The 26,863-nt window shown below is 41.7% G+C and overlaps 1 protein-coding gene across 2 annotated transcripts in view; it reads left to right on the forward strand.

The window, feature by feature from the left end:
- The window catches only part of LOC128689421 (ankyrin-2), a 989,227-nt gene that overhangs the window by 74,187 nt on the left and 888,177 nt on the right, over positions 1-26,863 (forward strand). For both annotated transcript variants that reach the window (XM_070086289.1, XM_070086299.1), the window contains exon 2: positions 17,689-17,730. In XM_070086289.1, the coding sequence (XP_069942390.1) occupies positions 17,689-17,730 (42 nt within the window). The remainder of the gene's footprint in view (positions 1-17,688; positions 17,731-26,863) is intronic.

The raw sequence follows: 26,863 nt of genomic DNA on the forward strand, positions 1-26,863 counted from the left end.
TGTATTTACCTGTTTGTGGTTGCAGGGTTGATTCACAGCTCCTGGCCCCCGCCTCTTCTCTTGTCGCCACGAGGTCCACTCTCTCTCCCTGCTCCATAAGCTTTATCGTATCTCTTCTTAAAGTTTGCTGTGTATATATCCTGCCTCCATTGCACCTCTCTCCAGATTGTTCCACTTCCTGGCAACTCAGTGACAGAAGAAATACTTCCTAGCATCCCTGTGACTCATCCTAGTCTTCAACTTCCAGTTGTGACCCCTTGTTGACGTGTCCCATCTCTGGAACATTCTGTCACTATCCACCTTGTGTGTGTGTACTCACCTATTTGTGGATGCAGGGGTCGATTCTCAGTTCCTGGCCTGTCCTCTTCGTTAATCGCTACTGTGTCTACTCTCTCCCTGCTCCAAGAGCTTTAACGTACCTCTTCTTAAAGCTATGCATTTTTCCTGCATCGACTACGTCACTCTGTTAGTTACCATTTTGTCCTAGGCACATGTCGATTAGACACTGTGTGTGTGTGTAGATACACCTATTTCTGCTTGCCTATTTGCGGTTGCAAAAGTCGAGTCACAGCTCCTGGCCCCGCCGAAGTGTGTGTGTAGATAGTTACACCTATATCACTCAAAGGAACATCTTTTTCTCCATCTTTCTCCATCTTTCTTCACCTCGTATTCGTATGGCTTAATATTCAGAAAATGCCTCCAGCTTCTCTTAAAAAGACAAAATATGAAATGACAATTTAGATTTTTGTATTTTTTTTTCATATTATTCTTGAAAAATAAGTGAAATATTTAAAAATAATGAAAAAAATGTGCTAAAACGTTATTTTATAATTTAAATGGGAAGTAAGAAAGTATTGAATGCAGTATCCCGTCCCTGGAGATGCTGGCAGCCAAGGAGTTGGATGCTGCAGCTGTCACCTTGTATTATATTCTTCCACAGTGAGAGTCAGTGGCGTGGCATGCTGGGGAGGAGGAGGATGCATCTGTTTCTTTGTATTAAGCTCTTCCATTGAGAGTCTGCGGGGTGCCGTGCTCATCAAAATGTATTGTGCAGTTGTGTGAAGCAGTGGAGGCTCGATTTCCCTTCCAGAGATAGAGGATGGGAGGTGGTGAGGTTTAATCCGAGGAAAGGGAGGGGGGTAGTGTAATTTCCGTGTATATATCGAGAACCCTTCACCAGTATCAAGGAGACAACATATTGCAAATATTGTGATGTTGAGAGAGAGAGAGAGAGAGAGAGAGAGAGAGAGAGAGAGAGAGAGAGAGAGAGAGAGACTGACTTACTGGTGTATACAAGGCCAATATTGTCAAAGTACCAGTCTTGGCTCCACTCCGAGGACAGCGAGAAGGGAGGTTCTACACAACAAGACGGGCAACAAGCAGGAAATACACTCTGACTGTACCCTTCTCCAGAGCATCACTTCATCTGAGATCTTCATTCCCAAGATGACTCGAGTCTGGAACATGTTGGTACAGCATAAACGGCATCAAAGAAATAAAATCAGTTGACCAAATGAAATCGCTGGTCCACAGATGGCTCCAACTTCATCCTCTTCTTTATCTGTACATAAAAGGGCTTTTAAATGAGCTGATAACAGTTAATAGGTTGTAAATAAAGTTAGGAATCCTTAACCTGACCTTGTAAACCCCTGTGTGTGTGTATGTGAGAGAGAGAGAGAGAGAGAGAGAGAGAGAGAGAGAGAGGCAGGGAGAGACAGACAGACAGACAGAAACAGACAGACAGACAGACAGACAGACAAAGAGAGAGAGAGATGTTAGGCGATACTCCCGGCCCACGACTTATCCAGTTAGTGACCTGGTGAGAGAGAGAGAGAGAGAGAGCAGCTGTTAAAAGCATCGCGACACAGTTGTTGGGCCACACTTATAAAGAATGAGGAAAAAACTGGGGGAAAAAAAGAAATCACGAGAATCTGGCGTGTTTTTCTGATTGTTTATTGTTTGTTGGTTAGAGTTGCATGTTTGGTATGGTTGTTTATTAGGATGTGTTTGGTGTGGCTGTAGGGATGATGTGGGTGTTTACTGGAGCTGGTTGTTTGTTGTGGAAGTTTGTTTTAGCGTAATACTTATTGTTGTTTGCTCGTGTTTTTACTTTTAATGTAGTTGTTTGCTTGTTTTTTGGCTGGTTTAACATGGTTGTTTGCACGTGTTTGTTTAAACGAGTTGTTTTTCATTTAAGTGCTTAGATGTGGCTGTTTGTCTGTTTCAAAACTGGTTGTTTGATGCGATTGTTTGCATGAAGTGTTCTGATGTGGTCGTTTTCTTGTGTGTGTTTTTTTTTACAATCAGGTATTTGATGCGGTTGTTTGCGTGTGTTTTATGAGCTTTAATATACCGTTAATGAGTTGAGAGAGTTGTTGATCTACTCCCGGAGCCCGGCCATGGGCCAGCCTCGTCTGGTGCTTGCCTGGTCAACCAGGCTGTTGCTGCTGCTGTACTGGTTGTTTGGGTTGAGGTCAAGTATAGTCTAGTAAGGCATATAAAGAGTCATTGATGATTATGATTATACAATGTTTTAAAAGTATTTATTCTGACTTTGTAATTATCAGTGATAAATAGTGGCATAATAATAATAATAATAGTAATGAAATAGTAATAATAATTCAGTTCACCCAGGGCTGGGCATGGGAACGCAGGATCGAATCCTGGCCAAGCCGCAGTTCTGTTAATGATTCAAAATCACTTGTTTCGTGATTTATATATATATATATATATATATATATATATATATATATATATATATATATATATAATTTAATAATAAACAAACACAATGAAATATATATATGATTTTTGCGAAATTATTATACATATATTCGGCAAGAAGAGCGTTGCTATTTAAGCCAAAATATACCTATTCGGCACGACATGTACATATATATATATATATATATATGGGAGAGGTAGAAGAGTGCAGCGGGTTGGAGAGGAAGGGAAGAGGAAATAGAAGAAAAAAAAGAGGGAGAGTGAGCGTGTGGGTGAGCCTCAACAAAACCATAGAATTGTTTACTTTGTGAGTGTTACGGGATAGTGTTTTTGTTGTGTTGTTGTCTTTTTAGTTACCTAGTGTCCACTGCTGTAACATATTGATGCAACATGGGTACAACACAGTGGTACAACACAGTTGCACAGCACAGTGGTACAGCTCAGTGGTACAGCTCAGTGGTACAGTTCAGTGGTGCAACATATTGATGCAACACAGGTACAACACTGGTACAACATTTTGGTGCAACACAGGTACAACGCAATGGTGAAGTATTTTGATGCAACACGGCTACAGCACAGTGGTACAACACAGTGATACAAGGCAGTGGCACAACACAGTGGCACAACACAGTGGCACAACACAGTGGTACAACACAGTGGTACAACACAGTAGTTAGACTAACCTTGCAGGGGTTTCCTCGCGTGTCTGTACACTGTGCACTTACTCACGCGATAATGTATTGCTTGAGTAACTTCGGCCTTGCATGTGTCCTTATACCTGCCGGTGTCCCTTTTTCTGCTTGTGTCCCTGTACCTTCTTGTGTCCCTTGCACCTTCTTGTGTCCCTGTATTTGCTTATTGTCCCTGTACCTTCTTGTGTCCCCTGTATCTGCTTGTGTCCCTCTACCTTTTTGTGTCCCCTGCATCTGCTTGTCCCTGTGCCTTCTTGTGTCCCTGTATCTGCTTAGTGTACCTTATTGTGTCCCTCTACCTTCTTGTGTCCCCTGTTTCTGCTTGTGTCCCTCTACCTTCTTGTGTCCCTGTACCTTCTTGTGTCCCCTGTATCTGCTTGTGTCCCTTGTATTGTACCTTCTTGTGTCCTCTGTATCTGCTTGTGTCCCTGTATCTGCTTAGTGTCCCTGTACCTTCTTGTGTTTCTGTACCTTCTTGTGTCCCCTGTATCTGCTTGTGTCCCTTGTATTGTACCTTCTTGTGTCCCCTGTATCTGCTTGTGTCCCCTGTACCTTCTTTCGTCCCCTGTATCTGCTTGTGTCCCCTGTACCTTCTTGTGTCCCATGTATCTGCTTGTGTCCCTTGTATCTGCTTGTGTTCCTGTACCTTCTTGTGTCCCCTGTATCTCCTTGTGTCCCCTGCATCTGCTTGTGTCCCCTGTATCTCCTTGTGTCCCCTGCATCTGCTTGTGTCCCTGTATCTGCTGGTGTCCCCTGTATCTACTTGTGTCTCTGAACTTTCTTGTGATACAACGACAGTATACAAATCACACTCACAGTGCCGTTTATGGCATTTTATTTTGAAGACGTTTCGCTCTCCAGGGAATGGATAAAGTACCTGGTGGCCGAAACGTGTTCACCGTAGAACGCCACAACGCGCACTTTGTATCTCATTTACACTCTCAGGAAAGTTTGTTTTGGTGAAGGAGGATTTAGTGTTTTTCCCACCGAAGTGACTAGTTTATTGTGTTCCCCATATCCATCCTGTGGAGGGTGGAGGAGGAGCTCAGGTTTAAGCGCTAGAGGGTTGAGAGTTGAGGTTGTAGAGAGCGAGTGTGAGCTGGTTCACACTGCGTGGCCAGCCACGCAGATTGGAGATTACGTGGATACGTATATGTGGCCGTTACGGGATTGTGGTGGGATTTATGGGCAGGTGTGTCATGGAAGGGGATTACAGGAGTGGCAGTGACTTATATAACAGAGTCTAGGAGGGCGATAACTGCGTTAATTGAATTATAGATGTTTGTACAGTGCTTGAAAAATAAAATACACATGTATTAGACATTTGTGTACTCTCCTAGTACACATTCATATATCGGTCCAAGATGTTATCAGTGTAACTAGAATTAGTTTCAGTCAGTATAAGTCACCTGTTTTTTCAGGTTACTACTCACTCACTCACTCTCTCTCTCTCTCTCTCTCTCTCCTCTCTCTGTTTATATATATATATATATATATATATATATATATATATATATATATATATATATATATATATATATATATATATATATATGCAATAAGATCACAGTAAACAGGTGATTTCAGAATATGCAAAACAACCACTCTGAAAGAATAGAGAAATTCCAAGCGCTTTCGTGACTACTCACATTGTCAAGGAACTATGAAAGTAAAGCATCCAAGGAAGCTATATAAGGGGTCTGGCCAACACATTTTGTGTCTTATGCCCAAAAATGTAGATATACACCATTTCCTTGGAAAATTAAATAGCTTAGCCCATTCTATAAACTTTACTGTTAAGTTTGAAGAAAATAACTCATTGCCTTTTCTAGGTGTTTTAATTATTAAGGGTAATAATGAATTCAAATTTAAAATTTACAGAAAACCTACAAATAACTGTTCCTATGTCCACTATTATTCCTCGCATCAAGATAGAGTCAAACTGTCTGTTTTCTCATCAATGTTTTTGGGAGCTTTACAAATTTGTAGTCCTGAGTTCATAGATGAGGAAATATCCAAAATTTATGAAATAGGTAATGATTTAAAATACCCAAGAAATGTAATTGATAAATCTTTTAAAGTTGCTAGAAATACTTTTTACAATCCAAAAAGGGACAACCTGCCTTATTCAACTAAAAATATGTTGGTTCTCCCTTACCATGAAAACTTGGTTGATATGCCTTTTCTTAAGACTTTTAATATTAAAGTTGTATTCAAAAATCTTGATACAGTAAAAAAACTTTTGATAAAGAATTCCCCCCAAAATGCTGATGGATGTGTCTACAAGATTCCTTGTAAAATTTGCGATAAAGTTTATTACGGTCAAACTGGTAAAAATCTCGAACTAAGATTAAAACAACATAAATATAGCATTAGAACTGGACAAGATTCCAATGCTCTATTTATTCATGTAAGAGATTTTAACCATCCAATTGATTTTCAAAAAGTTGAGAAAGTAGTATCAAGCAAGTCCATGGTCGACAGGAATATAATTGAATCTTGTTTCATAAAAAGCAGTTTTGACAATAATATGAATATTTCCTTTGGTTTATATAAATTAGATCCATTTATAATTAATAGAATTTGGGAAGAATTTAATAATACACTGGACAAATAATAATTTTTAAATTTTCTTGGATAGAATAGTTTGTTGGTGAGTTGTGCAAAGGACCTGTCCAGTTGGGCCGGCGCGCGTCAGGTGTTTAACCGTTGTGGGATCTGATAGTGAGGTGTTGGCCAGACCCCTTATATAGCTTCCTTGGATGCTTTACTTTCATAGTTCCTTGATAATGTGAGTAGTCACGAAAGCGCTTGGAATTTCTCTATTCTTTCAGAGTGGTTGTTTTGCATATATATATATATATATATATATATATATATATATATATATATATATATATATATATATATATATATATATATATATATATATCAACAAATCGGCCGTCTCCCACCGAATAGGTCAAAATTGGTCAATTAGCAAGAACTCATTTAAAATTAAGTCCTTTCTAAAAATTTGTTGTACGTTTATAGATATATTTTTTTCATTTATATTAATGTAAAAATTAATAATTTTGTAGCAAAACAACCTTAGAAAACTTACCCAACCATATTATAAGAAGCGTAGTTTAATTTACCCTAATCTATGCCAAAGTTCTCTTTGGCACGAAACATAAACTGAGAAGGGTAAATAATTTTAATGCCCAGTGTAATGGGGAACCCATCACTTCAGTTTCCTCAGTAAAATATCTGGGAATCCCCTTTGACTCACGCATGTCAGGAGAATTGATAGGGAACAGTGTAGTAAAGAAAGCGAATGCCAGACTGAAGTTCCTCTACAGACAAGCACACTAGCACAGTGTCTACCTACTGAGGCTCACAGGACCCTTTATCTAGCCCTTGTACAATGTCATATGGACTACACTTGCTCTTCATGGTACTCTGCCTTGACTAAAAGACTGAAAGATAGACTGCAAATCACCCAGAACAAGATGGTAAGATTCATACTGGACCTGGGTCCAAGAGAACATGCTGGCCAGGATGAATTACAGTTAGATATGCTAAATATTGAAGAGAAGGTAAAGCAACTGAAGTTAGATCAAGTTTATAAAATTGCTCACAAACAGTGTCCAGAATATCTTGCTGTCAATTTTCTCAAGGTTGGGAATCAAAGCAATCATAGTACTAGGGGGAGAGAACACAACTTTGTAGTACCCACAGTCAGTGACCAGGCTTCAAACACCTTTTATTGTACAGCAACAAAGGAATGGAACAGACTGCCCGCACACGTCAAAGCCAGTCATAGCATGAACCAGTTCAAGAAGACTGCCAAAAGGTGTCAGATGAATGTAGCGACAGAAAGGAAGGGGAATGATTTTTTATTTTTTTAGCTAACACACGTGTAATTTTACCTTATTCCTAGTAATGACCCTCGTATTGTAGATAGTCTTAATGACCTTCGTGTAGTAGATTGTCTTAATAGCATGATAATAAGATATTATCTCCTTTATAGAATAATAATAAGATATTATAACCTTTATATTATAATAATAAGGTAAAATGACCCCAATGGAAATAAGTCACTGACTTTTTTGGGTTATCCCAGGTACTTTACACATATGCTGCTATGTATGATATTCTATGTAATAGTATTTATGTATAGCTGAATAAACTTACTTAATAATTTAATAATAAACAAACACAATGAAATATATTTTTTGTTACGTTCAGAATGATTTTTGCGAAATTATTTCATAAGCAAATTGTCACTTGCCTTATTCGGCAAGAACAGGATTGCTATTTAAGCCAAAATGGCAAGTTTTAGCTATTCGGCACATTATATATATATATATATATATATATATATATATATATATATATATATATATATATATATATATATATATATATATATATATATGTCGTGCCGAATATGTAAAACTGGTCAATTAGCAAGAACTCATTTAAAATTAAGTCGTCTCTAAAATTTTCTCTTATACGTTTAAAGATATATTTTTTCCATTAATGTTGATGTAAAAATTTATAATTTTGCACCAAAAGGAACTTAGAAAACTTACCTAACCCTATTATAACAAGCGCAATTTATTTTGGCCTAACCCAACTAAATATATTTTAGATTTGTTTACAATAATTTAATACTAAACAAACAAAGTGAAATATATTTTTTTCGTTAGGTTCGGAATGATTTTGGCGAAATTATTGCATACACAAATTTTCACTTGTCCTATATGGCAAGATGAGCGTTGCTATTTAAGCCAAGATCGCAAGTTCTGCCTATTCGGCACGACATGATATATATATATATATATATATATATATATATATATATATATATATATATATATATATATATATATATATATATATATATATATATATATATATATATATATATATATATATATATATGTGTGTGTGTGTGTGTGTGTGTGTGTGCAAAACAACCACAGGAGAGAGTTGAATAATATCTCTAGGCTTTTAGTGTTGCAATGAACATATCGTCAGGAGCTTGGAAAGTTGCAGTTAGCTCCTGACGATGTGTTGATTGCAACACGAAAGGCCTAGAGCTTTTATTCAACACCCTCTGTGGTTGTGTTTTGTATGCTGTGTCGCTTGTTTGCGATTCTTGCAGCGAAAAGTTGTCAGTAAAGCATATCAATATACTGCAGTCGTCAACGCCCCCCGCGGCCGGGTCACAGACCGGGCCGCGGGGGGCGTTGACCCCCGAGACCCTCTCTAGATATACTCTCTACTCCCATGAACTGATCAAGACTTTAAATAAGGAAACATTTCGCCACGAGTGGCTCATATAGAAACTTATTCTGAAGCCACGAGTGGCAAAACGTTTCAAGCAGTGTGTTTATACGTGTTTTGTGTTCTATCTAACACTTGTCAGTGTCACCAGTTGTGTCACCCAGTTTAAGTTTGCGGTGGCGGACCTACATTTTTGTTGGAGTCCTGAAGCCTGGTCCATGACCGGGCTCCGAGAGTAAGAACATTGGAAGGAAGGAGCAGTGCAGTAGGCCTATTGGCCCATGCTAGGCAGGTTCAGTAGCTTAAGCTACTGGCCGAAGCCAGTCACAGCCAAGTGACATCCACTTAAGAAGGGTGGAGCACTGCATCAGACCTACTAGCGCAAGCCAATAGTAAGACTCTCGAAACTCATCAAAGGTAAGGTATGGGGTCACCATGGCAACCAGCAACGGCTAGACTACATCATACTTTAATAACGTTTTAAATTTTATTGTAACTTATTATTTTTATATTGTATTACTTTATATTATTAATATTATTTAAAAAAAAAAATTTAATACAGTAGACCCAAAAAATTCTAAGAAGTGTGGATTAAAGTGGCTTGTGGGGCCCCTCCGGGATAAGGGGCCCTGAAGTTTAACCCTTAAACGTTGCAGTGTCTGACAGGTTTGTAGATGAATGGTTCAGAGAACCGACATGTTGATAAATTAGACACATGTGCAACTCTTGGGTTGGATTGATGGACTGAACACATCGACTCAAGGTGCTGTATAGTCCTTATGGCTTAGCGCTTCTTTTTTTATTATAATAATAATCGACTCAAGGTTGAGGGACTGATTACCTCATTCTCCTCCTGTTCTTCAAGTTTCTCCTACGTATGGACTGATGAAGCCACTGTGTGGCGAAACGTTTCCTCAATAAAGATACCCAAGAGTTGCACATGTGTCTAATTTATCAACCCTTAAACGGTCCAAACAGATCGACGTTCAAATTCGTAATGCTACAAAAATAGATCTTCTTTTTTGGACATATTTTCAAATACTATAACGAAAAAAAATGTAGATGAAAGTTTTTTTTACGCGTTTTCAAATGTAAAACAAAAAAGAAGATCTACATTTGTTTACATACTTTCAGATGTTGAAAAAACGTATATATACGTTTGGACCATTTAACCTGTTGACTCAGATTCTCAACCCACCATATCAAGATATTTACTAGCTTTATTGGCTCCCCTTATCTTCGTGTGTTAGTGTGACTAGTCAATGGTCCAAGTCGGACCGAAACGTTGCAATAGGCTTCTTTCTCTTATGTGCGAGTTATTTTGTATATTTACTTAAGTTTTTGCTTGGGAGACCCAGTCATACATGTTCTTGAAGCTGTGTATGGGAGTTTGTGTCCACCGCCTCCTCATATCGTTCATTGCTTTTCTCTTCTTCTCTGAGACTAAAGAAGTACTTCATAACGTCCTCGTGACTCGACCGAGTTTTTGGTTTCAACAGGTGTTCCCCTCTTAGAATATAAGATAGAAAGGTACTTGGGGGGGGGACTGGTCCTAGATCTGTACATTACCATGACAACGTACCGGAGTGAGAAATGTGGAAATGTACAATAGACTTGGTGAGAAATAGTCACAGGTACACTGCAGGGGTGCAGTGGGAACATTAAGGGAACACTGTATCAACATCCGTGGTCCCAGCTTATTCAACCTTAGCAGAAGATACCATAGATACTCCTGGAGCAAGTGTAGAAGTCTTCTAGAGGAAAATGGACAAGTATCTTCGCCAGGTGCCAGATCAACCAGGTTGTGATGGATATTTGGGGCACTGGACCACCAGCAGCAACAGCCTGGTTGACTAGGTAAGCGCCAGACGAGCTCCGAGAGTAAAAAGACTCTCGTAACTCATGAAAGGTATTAAGAACGAGAAGTATACCACTCCGCCGCTTCCCTGATTCCTGTCCTCCAAGATTATCAGACTCAATCTTTGAGACTCTCTTAAAACAACTAAAAGATAATCCACACTCTAATCCTCTTAATCTACTCTTGAGAACTTTTACTTCCCTCTGGACCCTAGGCAGACCTCCTTCAGAATCTTTGCATAATTTCACAGCTTCTAATACACCGTCTGCGTTGCCTCTCAGGTTGGTTAAGACAAGAGTGAGTCCTGTAGTAGTGGCAGGAGTGACGTATGGTGCAGCTGTATACACACACACACACAGTGAACGCAGGCCTCGTAAGTTACGACCATCCCTCACCGAACTGCTGCTCGTGTTGCTGCGGCTGATGATGACTGTTACTGCGGATATTGCTGCTGCTGCTGCTGTTGATGATACTCCTGACAATCCCTCACCTCAATTGGAGCTCGTGTTGCTGTAGCTGATGATGACTGTGTTGCCACGGATATTGCTCCTGTTGTTGTGGTGGATGTTCTTCAGTCCTGACCATTCCTCACTTTAATTGCTGCTCGTGTTGCTGTTGCTGCCGATGATGATTGTGTTGATGCTACTGTTGATGTTGTTGAAGCTTCTGCTGATACTTCTGTTTCTGATTCTGTTGTTTTTTCTGCTTATATTGCTTTTGCTGCTGATGCTGTTATTACTTCTAATTCTCCTGTTGCTGCTGATGCTGATTTTGGTTCTAATTTTGCTGTTGTTGCTGCTGATTATAACGATGTTGCTGTTGTTGTTCCTCTAGCGGTGTGCACCGCGTCGGGCCAGCTGGTGGAGTGCTGAATGTGGCATGTAGTGTGTACGTCGGGCCAGCTGGTGGAGTGCTGAATGTGGCATGTAGTGTGTACGTCGGGCCAGCTGGTGGAGTGCTGAATGTAGCATCTTGAGAGATGTATTAGTCTGGGAGGGGGATGGTAAGGTAATTGGAGACGTATGGTGGGGTGAAGGATGCGGGGAGGATGGTGGGGGCCACAACAGTGCCATGACCTGCTGCTCCTATCCTACACTGCTGCTACATTCTACAGTTGCAGTCTTGGTATTCTTCCTGCCACTCCATCTTTTGTAAATACACAGATTGGTATATTTTTATTATGTAATACGGCATGCAAAGCTTACAGGATGCAGTGATGAAACATTAAGACGTGTTTCCTTAAGACACCTGCTGTCCCTGTTCATCTGTCAGTAAAGTAGACACCTGGGTGTTAGTTGACTGGTGTGGGTTGCATCCTGGGAACAAAATTGACCTGATTCGCTCGAAATGCTCTGCATAACAAGGGGCTTTCTGTATAGTGGTATATCATTGATGTCAGCTAGGACTGTATATCTTGTACGTGTACTTTTATAAATTATTATTATGAACATGCTGGTGTGTATTGTATGCAACACACACACACACACACACACACACACACACACATACACACACACACACACACACACACACACGGAGGATGAACCAGCAAGACTGGACCTAGTATTCACCTTGAGTAGTGTAGATATTGAGGACATCACATATGAAAGACCTCTTGGGGCCAGTGATCATGTGGTTTTAAGCTTCCAATACACAGTAGAGCTACAAGTGGAGGGGGAAGCAGGAAGGCCAGGACGAATGAAGCCAAACTACAAGAAAGGGGACTACACGGGAATGAGGAACTTCCTGAACGGGGTTCAGTGGGACAGAGAACTGGCAGGGAAGCCAGTTAATGAGATGATAGAATATGTAGCAACAGTGTGCAAGGAGGCTGAGGAGAGGTTTGTACCCAAGGGTAACAGGATTAATGAAAAAGCCAGGATGAGCCCATGGTTCACCCAAAGGTGCAGGGAGGCAAAAACCAAGTGTGCTAGGGAATGGAAGAAATATAGAAGGCAAAGGACCCAGGAGAATAAGGAGAGCAGTCGTAAAGCCAGAAATGAATATGCACAGATGAGAAGGGAGGCCCAACGACAATATAAAAACGACATAGCAGCGAAAGCCAAATCTGACCCGAAGCTATTATACAGCCACATCAGGAGGAAAACAACAGTCAAGGACCAGGTAATCAGGCTAAGGAAGGAAGGAGGAGAGACAACAAGAAATGACCGTGAAGTATGCGAGGAACTCAACAGGAGATTCAAAGAAGTGTTCACAGAGGAGACAGAAGGGGCTCCAGAAAGACTGAGAGGTGGGGCACACCACCAAGTGCTGGACACAGTACACACAACCGAGGAAGAAGTGAAGAGGCTTCTGAGTGAGCTAGATACCTCAAAGGCAATGGGGCCGGATAACATCTCTCCATGGGTCCTGAGGGAGGGACCAAAGGCGCTGTGTGTATCCCTAACAACAATATTCAATACATCTATCGAAACAGGGAGATTGCCTGAGACATGGAAGACAGCAAATGTAGTCCCAGTCTTTAACAAAGGAGACTGATATGAAGCACTAAACTACAGACCAGTGTCACTGACATGTATAGTATGCAAAATCATGGAGAAGATTATCAGGAGAAGAGTAGTGGAACACCTAGAAAGGAATGATCTCATCAACCGCAGCCAACATGGTTTCAGGGACGGGAAATCCTGTGTCACAAACCTACTGGAGTTTTATGACATGGTAACAGCAGTAAGACAAGAGAGAGAGGGGTGGGTGGATTGCATTTTCTTGGACTTCAAGAAGGCGTTTAACACAGTTCCACAAGAGGTTAGTGCAAAAACTGGAGGACCAAGCAAGGATAACAGGGAAGGCACTACAATGGATCAGGGAATACTTGTCAGGAAGACAGCAGCGAGTCATGGTACGTGGCGAGGTGTCAGAGTGGGCACCTGTGACCAGCGGGGTCCCACAGGGGTCAGTCCTAGGACCATTGCTGTTTCTGGTATTTGTGAACGACATGACGGAAGGAATAGACTCCGAAGTGTCCCTGTTTGCAGATGACGTGAAGTTGATGAGAAGAATTCATTCGATCGAAGACCAGGCAGAACTACAAAGGGATCTGGACAGGCTGCAGACCTGGTCCAGCAATTGGCTCCTGGAGTTCAACCCCACCAAGTGCAAAGTCATGAAGATTGGGGAAGGGCAAAGAAGACCGCAGACGGAGTACAGTCTAGGGGCCAGAGACTACAAACCTCACTCATGGAAAAAGATCTTGGGGTGAGTATAACACCAGGCACATCTCCTGAAGCGCACATCAACCAAATAACTGCTGCAACATATGGGGGCCTGGCAAACCTCAGAACAGCATTCCGACATCTTAATAAGGAATCGTTCAGGACCCTGTACACCGTGTACGTTAGGCCCATATTGGAGTATGCGGCACCAGTTTGGAACCCACACCTAGCCAAGCATGTAAAGAAACTAGAGAAAGTGCAAAGGTTTGCAACAAGACTAGTCCCAGAGCTAAGAGGTATGTCCTACGAGGAGAGGTTAAGGGAAATCAACCTGACGACACTGGAGGACAGGAGAGATAGGGGGGACATGATAACGACATACAAAATAGTGAGAAGAATTGAGAAGGTGGACAAAGACAGGATGTTCCAGAGTTGGGACACAGCAACAAGGGGACACAGTTGGAAGTTGAAGACACAGATGAATCACAGGGATGTTAGGAAGTATTTCTTCAGTCACAGAGTAGTCAGGAAGTGGAATAGTTTGGGAAGCGATGCAGTGGAGGCAGGATCCATACGTAGCTTTAAGCAGAGGTATGATAAAGCTCACGGTTCAGGGAGAGTGACCTAGTAGCGACCAGTGAAGAGGCGGGGCCAGGAGCTTGGAATCGACCCCTGCAACCTCAACTAGGTGAGTACACACACACACACACACACACACACACACACACACACACACACACACACACACACACACACACACACACACACACACACACACACACACACACACACACACACACACAGTGCTGCTAGTCGATCCCAGCAACCATATATAGGTGAGTACACAGGAATAATAACTTATATACAGAGAGAGACAGAGACAGACAGGAGCAATAACAGAGACCAGGAACACAGTACAGTATTTTATATTTTATTTCCCGAGGGTTTCAGTGAGGCACTGCTGCTGCTGCTGCTGCTGCTGCTTCTGCTGCTGCTTCTGCTGCTGCTTCTGTTTCTGTTCCTGTTGCTGCAGCTGGTGGTGGTGCTGCTGCTGCTTTTGTTCCTGTTCGTGCTGTTATTGTTGCTTTTACTGCTGCTGTTCCTGCTGTTGGTGCTGTTGTCCAATCACCGCTGAAAGTCTCAGTGTTGAATACCGAAATTATATTATTTTAAAGAAGACTAGCAGCAACAGCCTGAGTGATCAGCTGTGATTGTTGCGTCCACTGACAGCAACAGCCGGTATATGTAGGATAGGCTACATATAACAGATATATGTATAATAAACCTACATATGAGAGATGTATGTAGTACAACGTTGTTATGAGAGGTATGTGGCAGGTTGTACCTCATATCTTGCTTTCATTGCACCTTCATGTTCCTCATAATGTTGGGTAGAGTGTTTTCAAAGCTCTGCCACGAGAACTTTAATTAGATGTTCAGGCCGATCCAATTACTGAACCCCCATTCTCTTCATTTTGTGTAGGTAGGTCACCGGCGGTGAGGGTGAAGGTGTGGGTGGTGAGGGTGAAGGTGTGGGTGGCGAGGGTGAAAATGTGGGTAGTGAGGGTGAAGGTGTGGGTGGTGAGGGTGACAGTGTGGGTGGTGAGGGTGAAGGTGTGGGTGGCGAGGGTGAAAGTGTGGGTGGTGAAGGTGTGGGTGGTGAGGGTGAAGGTGTGGGTGGTGAGGGTGAAGGTGTGGGTGGTGAGGTTAAAAGTAAGTGGTAAGGGAGGCAGGTGAAACTGTGTATTGAATTTGTGTGCGTGTACTCATCTGGTTGTAGTATACGGCTCTACCCCATAATATCTGTAGTAGTTCCTTGTTGGGTCCAGTGGATGTCAGTGCGTGGTGGTGGTCAACACTACTCTCTCTCCTGGGATACATATACTTCCTCGCAAGAACATTCTTTTTCGTTTCGTTACCTGGCGTGAAAGAAGGGAGAAGCGTATTTTTGCCTGTGTATTTATGGAGGAGGCTGGAATGCTTTGTTTGTACCTGGGGGAAAAAGTTACTACTGATGTAGCTACGTACCTTCGTCTGGGACCTGTACGTGTTGATGGGTGTGGTCATCACGGACAAAGAGGCCAAGTTCCATACCGGGGGTTAAATGGTCAACTGTTAGTTGAGAGAAAGTTTTTTAGTGAAGCGAGAGAAAGAATTACGTCAGAGACAGGGAGTTGAGCGAGAGACAGTGGTAGTTAAATGACACACAGGTAGTTCAGTGAGTAATGGACTGTTTACATTGTCTTTACATCTCTACCCGCTTCTGCTGCCTCCTCTGTACTCGACTGAAGAAGCCTACTGTGTAGGCGAAACGTTTCGGAATAAAGATACCTAACTGTTGAACGTGTGTTTTACTTATCATCCCTAGTTGTGTTGCTACACCTGTGCTCCACCACTGGTCTAACACACCTGGTGACTGTCACACTTGCTACTTCTCTCCTCCCTGCTACGCACCTTGCTGCTCCTACTACGCTAGTTCGTACTAGTGATGCTATTAATATTGCTGGTGGCCGAGGTGATGATCAAGCAGCAGCTCTGTGTTTAGCTCTTGTGGTATTTGGCTGCAGCACAACCTGCTGGCGATTAACATTTTTTTCCAAATATTTTGATTATTACAAGTAGCCAAGAGTTCAGGTGCAATATATATGTAGAAAACCAAGCATTGTCTGTTCCCATTAGCATTATTATTCCATCACATCATGACGGAGTTCAGTGTTCACGTCTATGTTCTTGAGAAGTCGTACAGCTGTATCCCACAGCTCACGGGCCCCGCTTATACAGCAGGTTAGGTTCTGGGCTACTGCTGTAAAATGAAATCCGCTCTAAAGTGAAACTGATAACACATTTACACTATCACTTATTATCGATGAAATAGTCTGTACCCTAAGATATATTTAAAAAAAATATTAATAAATCTTTGAAAATTGAAGAACACATTCTGGCCCAGTATATTTACTACCATATCATTCTTTGAAATTCTAACTTTACTAAAAAATAAAGTTGTGCTTCAAAATTTACATCACAAAAGCCACCACAAATATTGATGGTTGTGTCTTCGTATAAGATCCAGTGTACAAAATGTGACAACCTTCGTAAAAACCAGAGATGGTCCAGGAATTAAGATTACATCAGTAAAATAAATCTTTAGAATTCACGAGAGAAATTTTTGGACTGATCAACTGGTCCAACATTAACAGTTACACTAAATTAACAATTACACTAAATATAATTATGTTGAAAATGGTATAAAATGCCGACAGGTTGATGATTAAGACACATGTGCAACAGTTGTGTGTCTTGTTGAAGCGTTCAGGTTTCTTCAGTCAAATATAGAGGCAGCAGGTGTAGTAGCGAAGTGAAGATGATTTAAGGTGAAAATGATATGAAGTGGTCAGTCCCTCAGCCTTGCTGAGGGACTGACCACCTTATATCTCCAGGGTTGATGTATTAATTACATCATCATCATTTCACCACTACACCTACTACTTCTGTATATGACTGAAGAAGTTCACTGTGTAGGTGAAACGTTTCAACAATAATGATACCCAACTGTTACACATGTGTCTTAATTATAATTAAGTTGTTAAACATCTGTGAGAATTTTCAACTGTGTTGACGACAAACCTAATCTCTTCACCTGACGTCGTCACTCCTGAACTGTCATAGTTTAGGCTAAGCAGTACCTCAGGTATACTTGTGAGGTCCATCTAAATTTGATATGTCAGGCCCACATGTGTATTGTACCTCCCTGTGTATCAAAATACTTTAGTACAGCTTTAATTTACATTGACTTATTAAATTGTTTATTAAATATAACAGATTTCTTAGATTTTTTTGCAATAAATGTATATATAAATATATATATATATATATATATATATATATATATATATATATATATATATATATATATATATATATATAACGAGTGTAAATAAATCTTAATGTATTATTTTATTTTTTACAGGTAAGACGAGGCTCCAAATCTATCTGGCCCTGGAAGAAAGAGGTAAGAACATGACGAACACTTTCAGTATGTTGTTGACATGACATGTATGTTGACTGTATGTTTTTGACACGACGTTACCTGCAGTACTGTTGACATGACATCACCTGCAGTATTGTTGACATGACATCACTTACAGTATGCAGTTCACGTTTGCACTACGATGATGACGTCACCTGCGGCACCTTCACACCCAAACAGGATGTGCATATTAAATGGGTGGGTGGGTGGAGTGTGTGTGTGTGTGTGTGTGTGTGTGTGTGTGTGTGTGTGTGTGTGTGTGTGTGTGTGTGTGTGTGTGTGTGTGTGTGTGTGTGTGTGTGTGTTTGAAATAGTCTAGTGTTATAAGATTATAAGCCAGCCAGTGGTGATAATGTCAGTAATTTGTACTCCGTAGAACGTCAACGTTTCGATCCAAGTCGGACCGAAACATCGTCGTTTTAAGCTTCTCTTTCCTGTGTGCGGATCATTTGTGCATATGTACTCTAGACTGTACTGTGTGCAAAAGTAACTATATTACGATTAGGAAGTAATATCAATGCAATAATGTTGGTAGAATTGCCGTTACCACCTTGACAAAACTCCTGGAGAGCGAAACGTTGCCTCAATAAAATGTCGTATTAATTGCACTTGTGTTCTTTTACCTAATGCTAATTAGGCGGAGACTCAATACTAAAGGTGTCCCGATTAACCGAGGTTCATTGTGTCAATCCATATAGACTGTAAGTTGATTGAATATTAACGTATGTCAGCGTCTGCCTGACTGGTCTATTAACGAAAATTAACGAGTCGATATAGATTCTTCTCATTTAGTAATGAGAAACCTCCTTGTATCAGTATCCAGGAAGAATGATGAGCCAGGTTGTGGTGGGTATGTATGTGTGGGTTGCAGGCTGCCAGCAACAAGAGCTTGGTTGACCAGACCATAAGGAATCCTACACCCTGGTCACGGGTGCTGCACTACTAAATCTTAATGTAATGTTTAGGTAAGTTTATTCTGCGTGTAGATGAGCTTGTGTTACTTGTGTTTAGGTTAGTGTTACTTGTATTTAAGTAAGTTAGTGTTACTTGTGTATGGGTGAATTTAGAGCCGCAAAACAGGTTTGCTGTCACTTGAACGACCAGTGTTGTGGTGGGAGGACTGCAAGTGTAGTCTGGCTACCAGCCTGGATGGGGCGTGGGTGAGGGCGTTGGTGAGGATGTAGTGGGTGACCTCTGCGGACCATCACTGCGGTATTGTGACGCCTGGGTCACTGCTGTTGTCTGGCTGGCTGGTTGGGGGTCCTTGTATTTCCATTGGGGTCTTCGTATTTCCATTGGGATCCTTGTATTTCTACTGGGATCCTTGTATTTCCATTGAGGGTTCTTGTATTTCCATTGGGGTTCATTGTATTTCCTTTGGGGTCCTTGTATTTCCCTTGGGTTCCTTGTATTTCCTTTGGGGTCCTTGTCTTTTCACTGGGGATCCTTGTGTTTTTCCATTGAGGGTCCTTGTATTTCCATTGAGGGGTCCTTGTATTTCCATTGAGGGTCCTTGTATTTCCATTGAGGGGCCTTGTATTTCCATTGAGGGGTCCTTGTATTTCCATTGAGGGGTCCTTGTATTTCCATTGAGGGACCTTGTATTTCCATTGAGGGTTCTTGTATTTCCATTGAGGGACCTTGTATTTCCATTGAGGGTTCTTGTATTTACATTGAGGGCCCTTGTATTTCCATTAAGAGTCCTTGTATTTCCATTGAGAGCCCTTGTATTTACATTGAGAGTCCTTGTATTTCCTTTGAGAGTCCTTGTATTTACATTGAGGGGCCTTGTATTTCCATTGAAGGGCCTTGTATTTCCATTGAAGGGCCTTGTATTTCCATTGAGGAGCCTTGTATTTCCATTGAGGGGCCTTGTAGTTCCATTGAGAGTCCTTGTATTTACATTGAGGGGCCTTGTATTTCCATTTAAGGGCCTTGTATTTCCATTTAAGGGCCTTGTATTTCCATTTAAGGGCCTTGTATTTCCATTTAAGGGCCTTGTATTTCCATTTAAGGGCCTTGTATTTCCATTTAAGGGCCTTGTATTTCCATTTAAGGGCCTTGTATTTCCATTTAAGGGCCTTGTATTTCCATTTAAGGGCCTTGTATTTCCATTAGGGTAAAATAACAATGGGTTGTTTACACTACATCGGTAGATACGTAGTTTCTAATGGAAGTAATAATGGCATTAGTGATAATATCATTGTGTGACCATTACAGCGTAATATGTTAGATGGTGTCGAGGTAACAATACGGGTAGTTACAGTGGTACAGAGTTATTTAGAGTGGGTAAAAATAGGGCAGATGGTTTACAAATATTGAGGTATTTCGTGATTTTTTTTTTTGGGGGGGGGGGGAGTTGGCTCTAAATGCTTGGGATATTTTTTTTTAGCTACGTTCGAGTGCGTAATCACGCACTTTGAAACGTTTCCACAATAAAGACACCCAAGTGTTGCACGTGTATCAAATTTATCAACTTTACCTACACTATTGTATTATTGTCGCTGTCTTCAGTGTTCAGGAAGTGTCCGGACCTGCAGTTGACTCTCCTGGAGAACAAACGCCTTTATCAACTCATCATAAATTATGAGTAAGACATTTGTTTAACAGTGAGGGGGGTTATCTTGATTGTTGAAACGTTTCGACAATAATGATAACCAGCTGTGGCAGGGGTCTTAATCATCAGCTTGTTATTATGATGTTTTCATCACATCTGTGATGAATGAGACTTGTGCAACATTTGGGAATCTTTACTGTGGAAGTATTTCGCCAATCAGAGGCTTTTTCAGTCCAATACAGAGAAAAACGTTCTTCTCTGTATTGGACTGCAGAAGCCACTGGCTGCTGATGCGTTTATACAGTAATGGTTCTCAGATGTTCTACAAGTGTCTCACTCTTCAACGTGTCTGTTTTCTAAATGCTTTACATCACTTAATTATGTTGTCTGTGAGGGATTAAGTTGCGACGACTCGTATATGTTCTTTTACCTAACATTTTCGGCAATTTTACCGGTTTTATTGCAACTACCTGGAGGGTGAGTTTTGGGGGTCAACGCTCCTAGCGGGCTTGGTTCCCGACAAGGCCTCCTGCAACATAGTTTGACTGTTCGTACTAGCCGCACGCAGCTCAGCGTATGCACCACAGCGCGGCTGATCAGGAAGTGACCTGAGCAACTTATCGAGCTTCCTCTGGAAGACATCTAGTGGTGTGTGTTGGTAATTCTCTCTATGTATGAAGAGAGGGTGTTTAGGGCGAGAGTTGTCTGCGTCGACCTTAAGACAGTGGAGGGAGTGCCATGACCTAAATCTTAATGGTGTGTAGTGGGGCTGTGGAGGAGGGCAAGCTGTGTGCATTAGTGGTGTTGCACAGCTAACACCATTATCCTCGTTAAGCCACCATTCATGCAGGGAAGTTGGCCATTGCCAGCTGCTGAAGTTACTTCTCTTGTTAACTGTGGACTAGGTGGACAGCTGGCTCAAGTACATGTTATGTGAGAGACGCGGGGGAGGGAGAGAGGTGGAACTAACTTTAGTAAGTCATTCTGTGTGTCACCTGTTGTTACGTAGATCAGGGGTCTCCAAACTGCGGCCCACGAGATTTTATTCTTCCCGCAGCAACTTGAAATATTTATAGTTTCAAATGGAAATTATTGATCTCCAATCAGATGACATGCTGAAACAAAAGTGTAAAGAAGGAAATCTGATTCAGTTTTATAAATCTTTACAGCTCAAACAGTTTCTAAATTTGAAGTGATTTGCTTGTGGATTCGTATCAGTTTTTGGTGCAGCGTACCTTTGTGAACAAATATTTTTAAAAATGAAATATGTCAGGTTCAAATATCGCACAAATTTATCTGATGAGTGTTTAAAGTCCATTATAATAACTGGCTCCTCAAACTTCAAACCTCAGTTCAGCAATATTTTGATTCTAAAAAGCCAGTTCCATCTTTTCCATTAATCTTGTGCCAACTTTTCTCATCAGCAGTTCATTAACTGTTTATACTGTCAGAGCATTGGTTTATTTTGTTTTATATTTTTGCTCATTATATATATATCATTTCTCATTGTAAACGCACTATTATTTCTTCGTAATTGTCTAATTGTCGTATTTCTCTTTTGTTCTGAATCCTATCATGCTCATTACAAAAATGAACTAAATTAAACTTATTTATTTAATTGAATTTTATTCATTTATAAGACTGATTTTTTTCTTTGACCTGCAAAAATGTGTAAAATATACGATGTGGCCCTCGTAGTGAAAAGTGTGGAGACCCCTGGTCTAGATAGTAGTGTGAAACATCTGATGGTGTTCTGTGTCTAGGTAGTAGTGTGAAACATCTGATGGTGTTCTGTGTGACGAAGGCATATTGACCTCTATGGTTAGATTTCCAACCAGGTGTCTCTTTACATGCATGACAGGCAATGTAATCGCTCATCAGTTACAGAATCTGTTGCAACTAATGTGGCATTTTCATTGTGGCAACGTTTCGCTCTCCAGGCACTTTGTCAAGTCGTTAAAACAATACAAGTTGATGTACATATTCTTGTAGGTTTGGCAGGACGGTTCCTGGCTCGGGTCTTCATGTGGTGACCCGGCAGTAGCTCCCGAAGGAGTGTTAGTGTTGATACAAGTGATGTACCGTTTAGAGCCCTATTGACAGGGGTACGGTGGGGATTCATTCAAGTGGTGTACCGTTTATAGCTCTATGGCAGGGGCAGCCCTATGACAAAGGCACAGTGAGTCTTCTGCAGGTCAAGTGGAGTACCGTTTACAGCCCTTTGGTGGGGCAGCCCTATGACAAGGGCATGGTGAGACGTCTTTTTCTCATGTCGAGTACCGCTTATAGCCTTATGGTGGGGGCCGTATGACAAGGGCATGGTGACTCAACTCCAATTGAGCCATTCCTGGTACTTAGGTTGCAGCCCGAGTGCCAGAACGAGTCAGGAGATTCTCTGAACATTTGACGTCTGACTGAAGTCAAAAACAATACAGGGACACAGTGTATATATAGGTATTAGAGTGAGGTGCAAATCATGATCGTGGTAGGTAGTAGTAATAGTTGCAGTAGTACTAGTGGTAGAGGTAGTAGTGGTAGCAGCTGTGTTGAAAATGGTATAAAACACCAACAGGATGAAGATTAAGACACGTGTGCAATAGTTGGGTATCTTATTGATGAAACGTTTCGCCTTCACAATAGGCTTCTTCAGTCAAATACTTGTTACCTCTCTATATGACTGAAGAAGCCTGCTGTGTAGGCAAAACGTTCCATCAGTAAAGATACCCAACTGATGCACATGTCTTCAGTAGCAGCTATGCAATGGTTGGGTTTACTGTTTTGAGGAGATGAAGCTGTCTTCATTTTGTTCAGATGTGTTAGAAATAGCATTTAACGATGATTCAAGGCATTTAAGTCTACAGAAATTGGGTTCTTTGATCACTAGTCGGGCGTCGTTAAATTTCATCAGGTGGTTGACAGAATTCCGGTGTAGTACGTAAGGGTTGTTCAAGTTTTCGTTCCTACATGCATTAATGTGTTCATTGAGACGTATTTCGAGGTTTCTTGCTGTTTCGCCGACGTATATTCTGTCACAGCCTCCACAGGGGATAGTGTAATGTTACGTTAGTTGCACTTGTGTCCTTTTACCTAACTAACATATTGTCAGTAATTCTACCCAGACCATCTTAAAGCTGAATAAAAGACACCTTAAATAAACACGTTACAAGTAACTTAGAGAAGTCGTTAAGAGGAAGCCTGGCTACTGCCTACTAGAAGTGCCAGTGCGTAGAGGTTATGGTTGTCTGGTTGACTAGGCACTCTGCGGGCGGTAACACACATGTACAACAATTAGGTATCTTTATTTCGAAACGTTTCTCCTACACAGTAGGCTTCTTCAGTCGAATACAGAGGACACAGCAGAAGCTGTGGAGGTGTAGAGATGATGTGATCAGTCCTTCACCCTCGACCAGCTAGCTTTGAGGTGGTTAGTCTTTCAGGCTGGAGAAGAGTTCAGCTCCATAGTCTGGAGCGATGGGTTCATGTTGGGAAAAAATTAAATTTAATAAGGGATATACAGAAGCACTGGTTTGGCGGTAGAGTTGTAGATGAGTGGAACAAACTCGCGAGCAACGTCATGCGGTGAGAATTCTGGGCTGTTTTGAAAAATAGGTTGAACAAATTGGTTTAGAAAGGCACACGTTTCGGTCCGAGGACCTTGATCACTTCCAGGACCGAAAAATGATACCAGGTTGAAGAAGTACATGAGTGGATGAGTGTGTGGATGTGGGTTGGACCTGCCTAGCATGAGCCAGTAAGCCCACTGCAGTGCTCCTCCTTTCTCATGTTCTTATTTTATTGAACTTATACTTTCCCCATGGATGAAAAAGCTATGATCAGCATGAGTGAGCGAGGGACGGCACAGCCTAACCGGAGCAACACCATCCTGATTGTATCATGGCACGGAAAGGTCTCTTGGTGTAGTTATGGTCAGCCGGAAAGAATGATGGTGGGAGGGATGTAATGATCACACTGATAAAACTAAACTCAAGAAATCGTAATGACACGATTGCAAATAAACCATACCCCCGGCCGGGATTGAACCCGCGGTCATAGAGTCTCAAAACTCCAGCCCGTCGCGTTAGCCACTAGACCAGCTAGCCACAATAAGATTCATCCAACTAGGTATATTTCTACACCATAGGAAAGTTAGCACAGGCACCTCTGTGACCACAAATGCAAGTTTTTACAGACGAATCTCCAGTTAGCGTGGCCGTGACGAACTCTAGCTCAAGTCCCTTCACTGCCGTCACTGTCGTCACGGCCACGCTAGCTGGAGATTCGTCTGTAAAAACTTGCATTTGTGGTCATAGAGGTGCCTGTGCTAACCTTCCTATGGTGTAGAAATATACCTAGTTGGATGAATCTTATTGTGGCTAGCTGGTCTAGTGGCTAACGCGACGGGCTGGAGTTTTGAGACTCTATGACCGCGGGTTCAATCCCGGCCGGGGGTATGGGATAAAACTAAAGGTCGAGGAATCAAGGAAGGTATTGGGCAAAAATGTAAGACCAAAATTCTTCTTCTTTCAACAAATCGGCCGTATCCCACCAAAGCAGGGTGGCCTAAAAAGAAAAACGAAAGTTTCTCTTTTTAACTTTAGTAATGTATACAGGAGAAGGGGTTACTAGCCCCTTGCTCCCGGCATTTTAGTCGCCTCTTACGACACGCATGGCTTACGGAGGAAGAATTCTGTTCCACTTCCCCCATGGAGTAGACCGAAATCATCTGTGGTAAATAGTGAAGTGTCTCTATGTATATGACGTTTCACCCATGAGTAGGCTTTATCAAGTGTTATTGTACTTGATAAAGCCCACTCGTGGGTGAAACGTTGCACCAGTTAAGACTTCACCACATTACTGTTTATCAAACGAGTGATGTGTGCAGGAGATCAGCTAGTAGTATTACATTATCTATCAGTGCTATGGTTTACAAAGAGATGTGAGCAAACGCGTCTTTCTAATCCAATTTGTCGGTATCTATTGCCAAGGTTTTATACCATCAATGGTATATAATACCTACAAGTTGACCAGACACATATGAAGCACTACCTGTGTAGATAAATGGCGCAGAGAACCTACAAGTTGATAAATTAGACACATGTGCAACACTTGGGTATCTTTATTGAGGAAACGTTTCACCACACAGTGGCTTCATCAGTCTAGTACAAAGAAGAAGGGTGAAGATCAGAAGGAGTTTAAGGTAATCAGTCCCTCAGCCTGGAGTCGTGTAATCAGTCTGTCAGTCTCCAGGCTGAGGGACTGATTACCTCAGACTCCTGATCTTCACTATTCTTCTTTGTAATGGACTGATGAGGCCATTGTGGCGAAACGTTTCCTCAATGAAGAGATACCCTAGTGTTGCACGTGTGTCTTACCAACAGGTGTACCGGCTCATGAGAAACCCATTTACCCTTATACCTGGAGGATACCCACGCCTGGTGCCAGATCAACCAGGCTGTGATGGACGCGTGGGGCTTCAGGCCACCAACAGTAACAGCCTGGTTGACCAGGCAAGCACCAAGCCATGGCTGGGCTCCGGGAGTAGGAGAAAAAAAAACTCTCAACTGATCAAAGGTACATCATACGGCCTGTGGTAGGCCGTAGTTATCTGTTATTTCTCCTGGTGAAAGACAAGATCTCCCTTCATCTCTGCTGATGAAAAGAAGGGGGGTCATGACCCCCTTAGTTGACACCTGGACAGCGTGGAGAGAGGGGGCTTAGCTCCCTTATCGCCCCCATGATGGAGATAAATTTCTGCACAGCATTTTCGAAAAATCTGTTGATCAAACTAGTGATGTACAGACTCTTGGGTGTCTTTCAGAGGGAATTTGACAAGTTCATGAAGTTACTGATCAGCCTGGCTGTGGTTCGTACGTGTGACTGTGCCTACTAGCGCTAAAAGATTGATTGATAAAAGCTAGCAATGAGGAAGCCAGGTGTGGGCAGCGGGGGACAATGACCCCTGGGACCACCAACAGGTGTACAACAGGTTAGCACAAAGCCTTCGTATAATGGTGTCGTGACAGTGTTGCCAAGTGGTTGGTTGTGGGTTGTGGCAACAACGGCCAAGCTTCAATGACTCATTTCCGTTGACTTGCGCTTCTGTAAAGTTGCCAAGTCTAGTGTTAAAGGTCCACGTTGTTACGCCTTGGTTTGTGCCATGACCACGGCTGTGGTGTTAGTTATGAAGTGGAGGGTAGGGGTGTGAAAGTGCTTGGGGGGGGGGTAGAGTGTGAAGTACAGTAGTAGTGTGTGTGAGGGGTGGTGGAACAGGGGGAGAGAAGAGTGGGAGAGGTGGTATAGAGCACTGGGAAAGGGAACACTATACAGATCTGTTAAGTTAAAGGACACATGTGCAACTAATGTGAAATTTTATTGTGCGAATGTTTTAATGTTGATGGACTGATTACGTCGACTCCCGGCTGAGGGACTGATTACCTCAAACTCCTTCCGAGCTTCACCATTCTTATTTGTATTGGACTGATGAAGTCACTGTGTGGCGAAACGTTTCCTCAATAAAGATACCCAAGTGTTTCACATGTATCTAATATATCACATTGG

This window comes from Cherax quadricarinatus, chromosome 18, assembly GCF_038502225.1.
Source record: "Cherax quadricarinatus isolate ZL_2023a chromosome 18, ASM3850222v1, whole genome shotgun sequence".
Classification (NCBI taxonomy): domain Eukaryota; kingdom Metazoa; phylum Arthropoda; class Malacostraca; order Decapoda; family Parastacidae; genus Cherax; species Cherax quadricarinatus.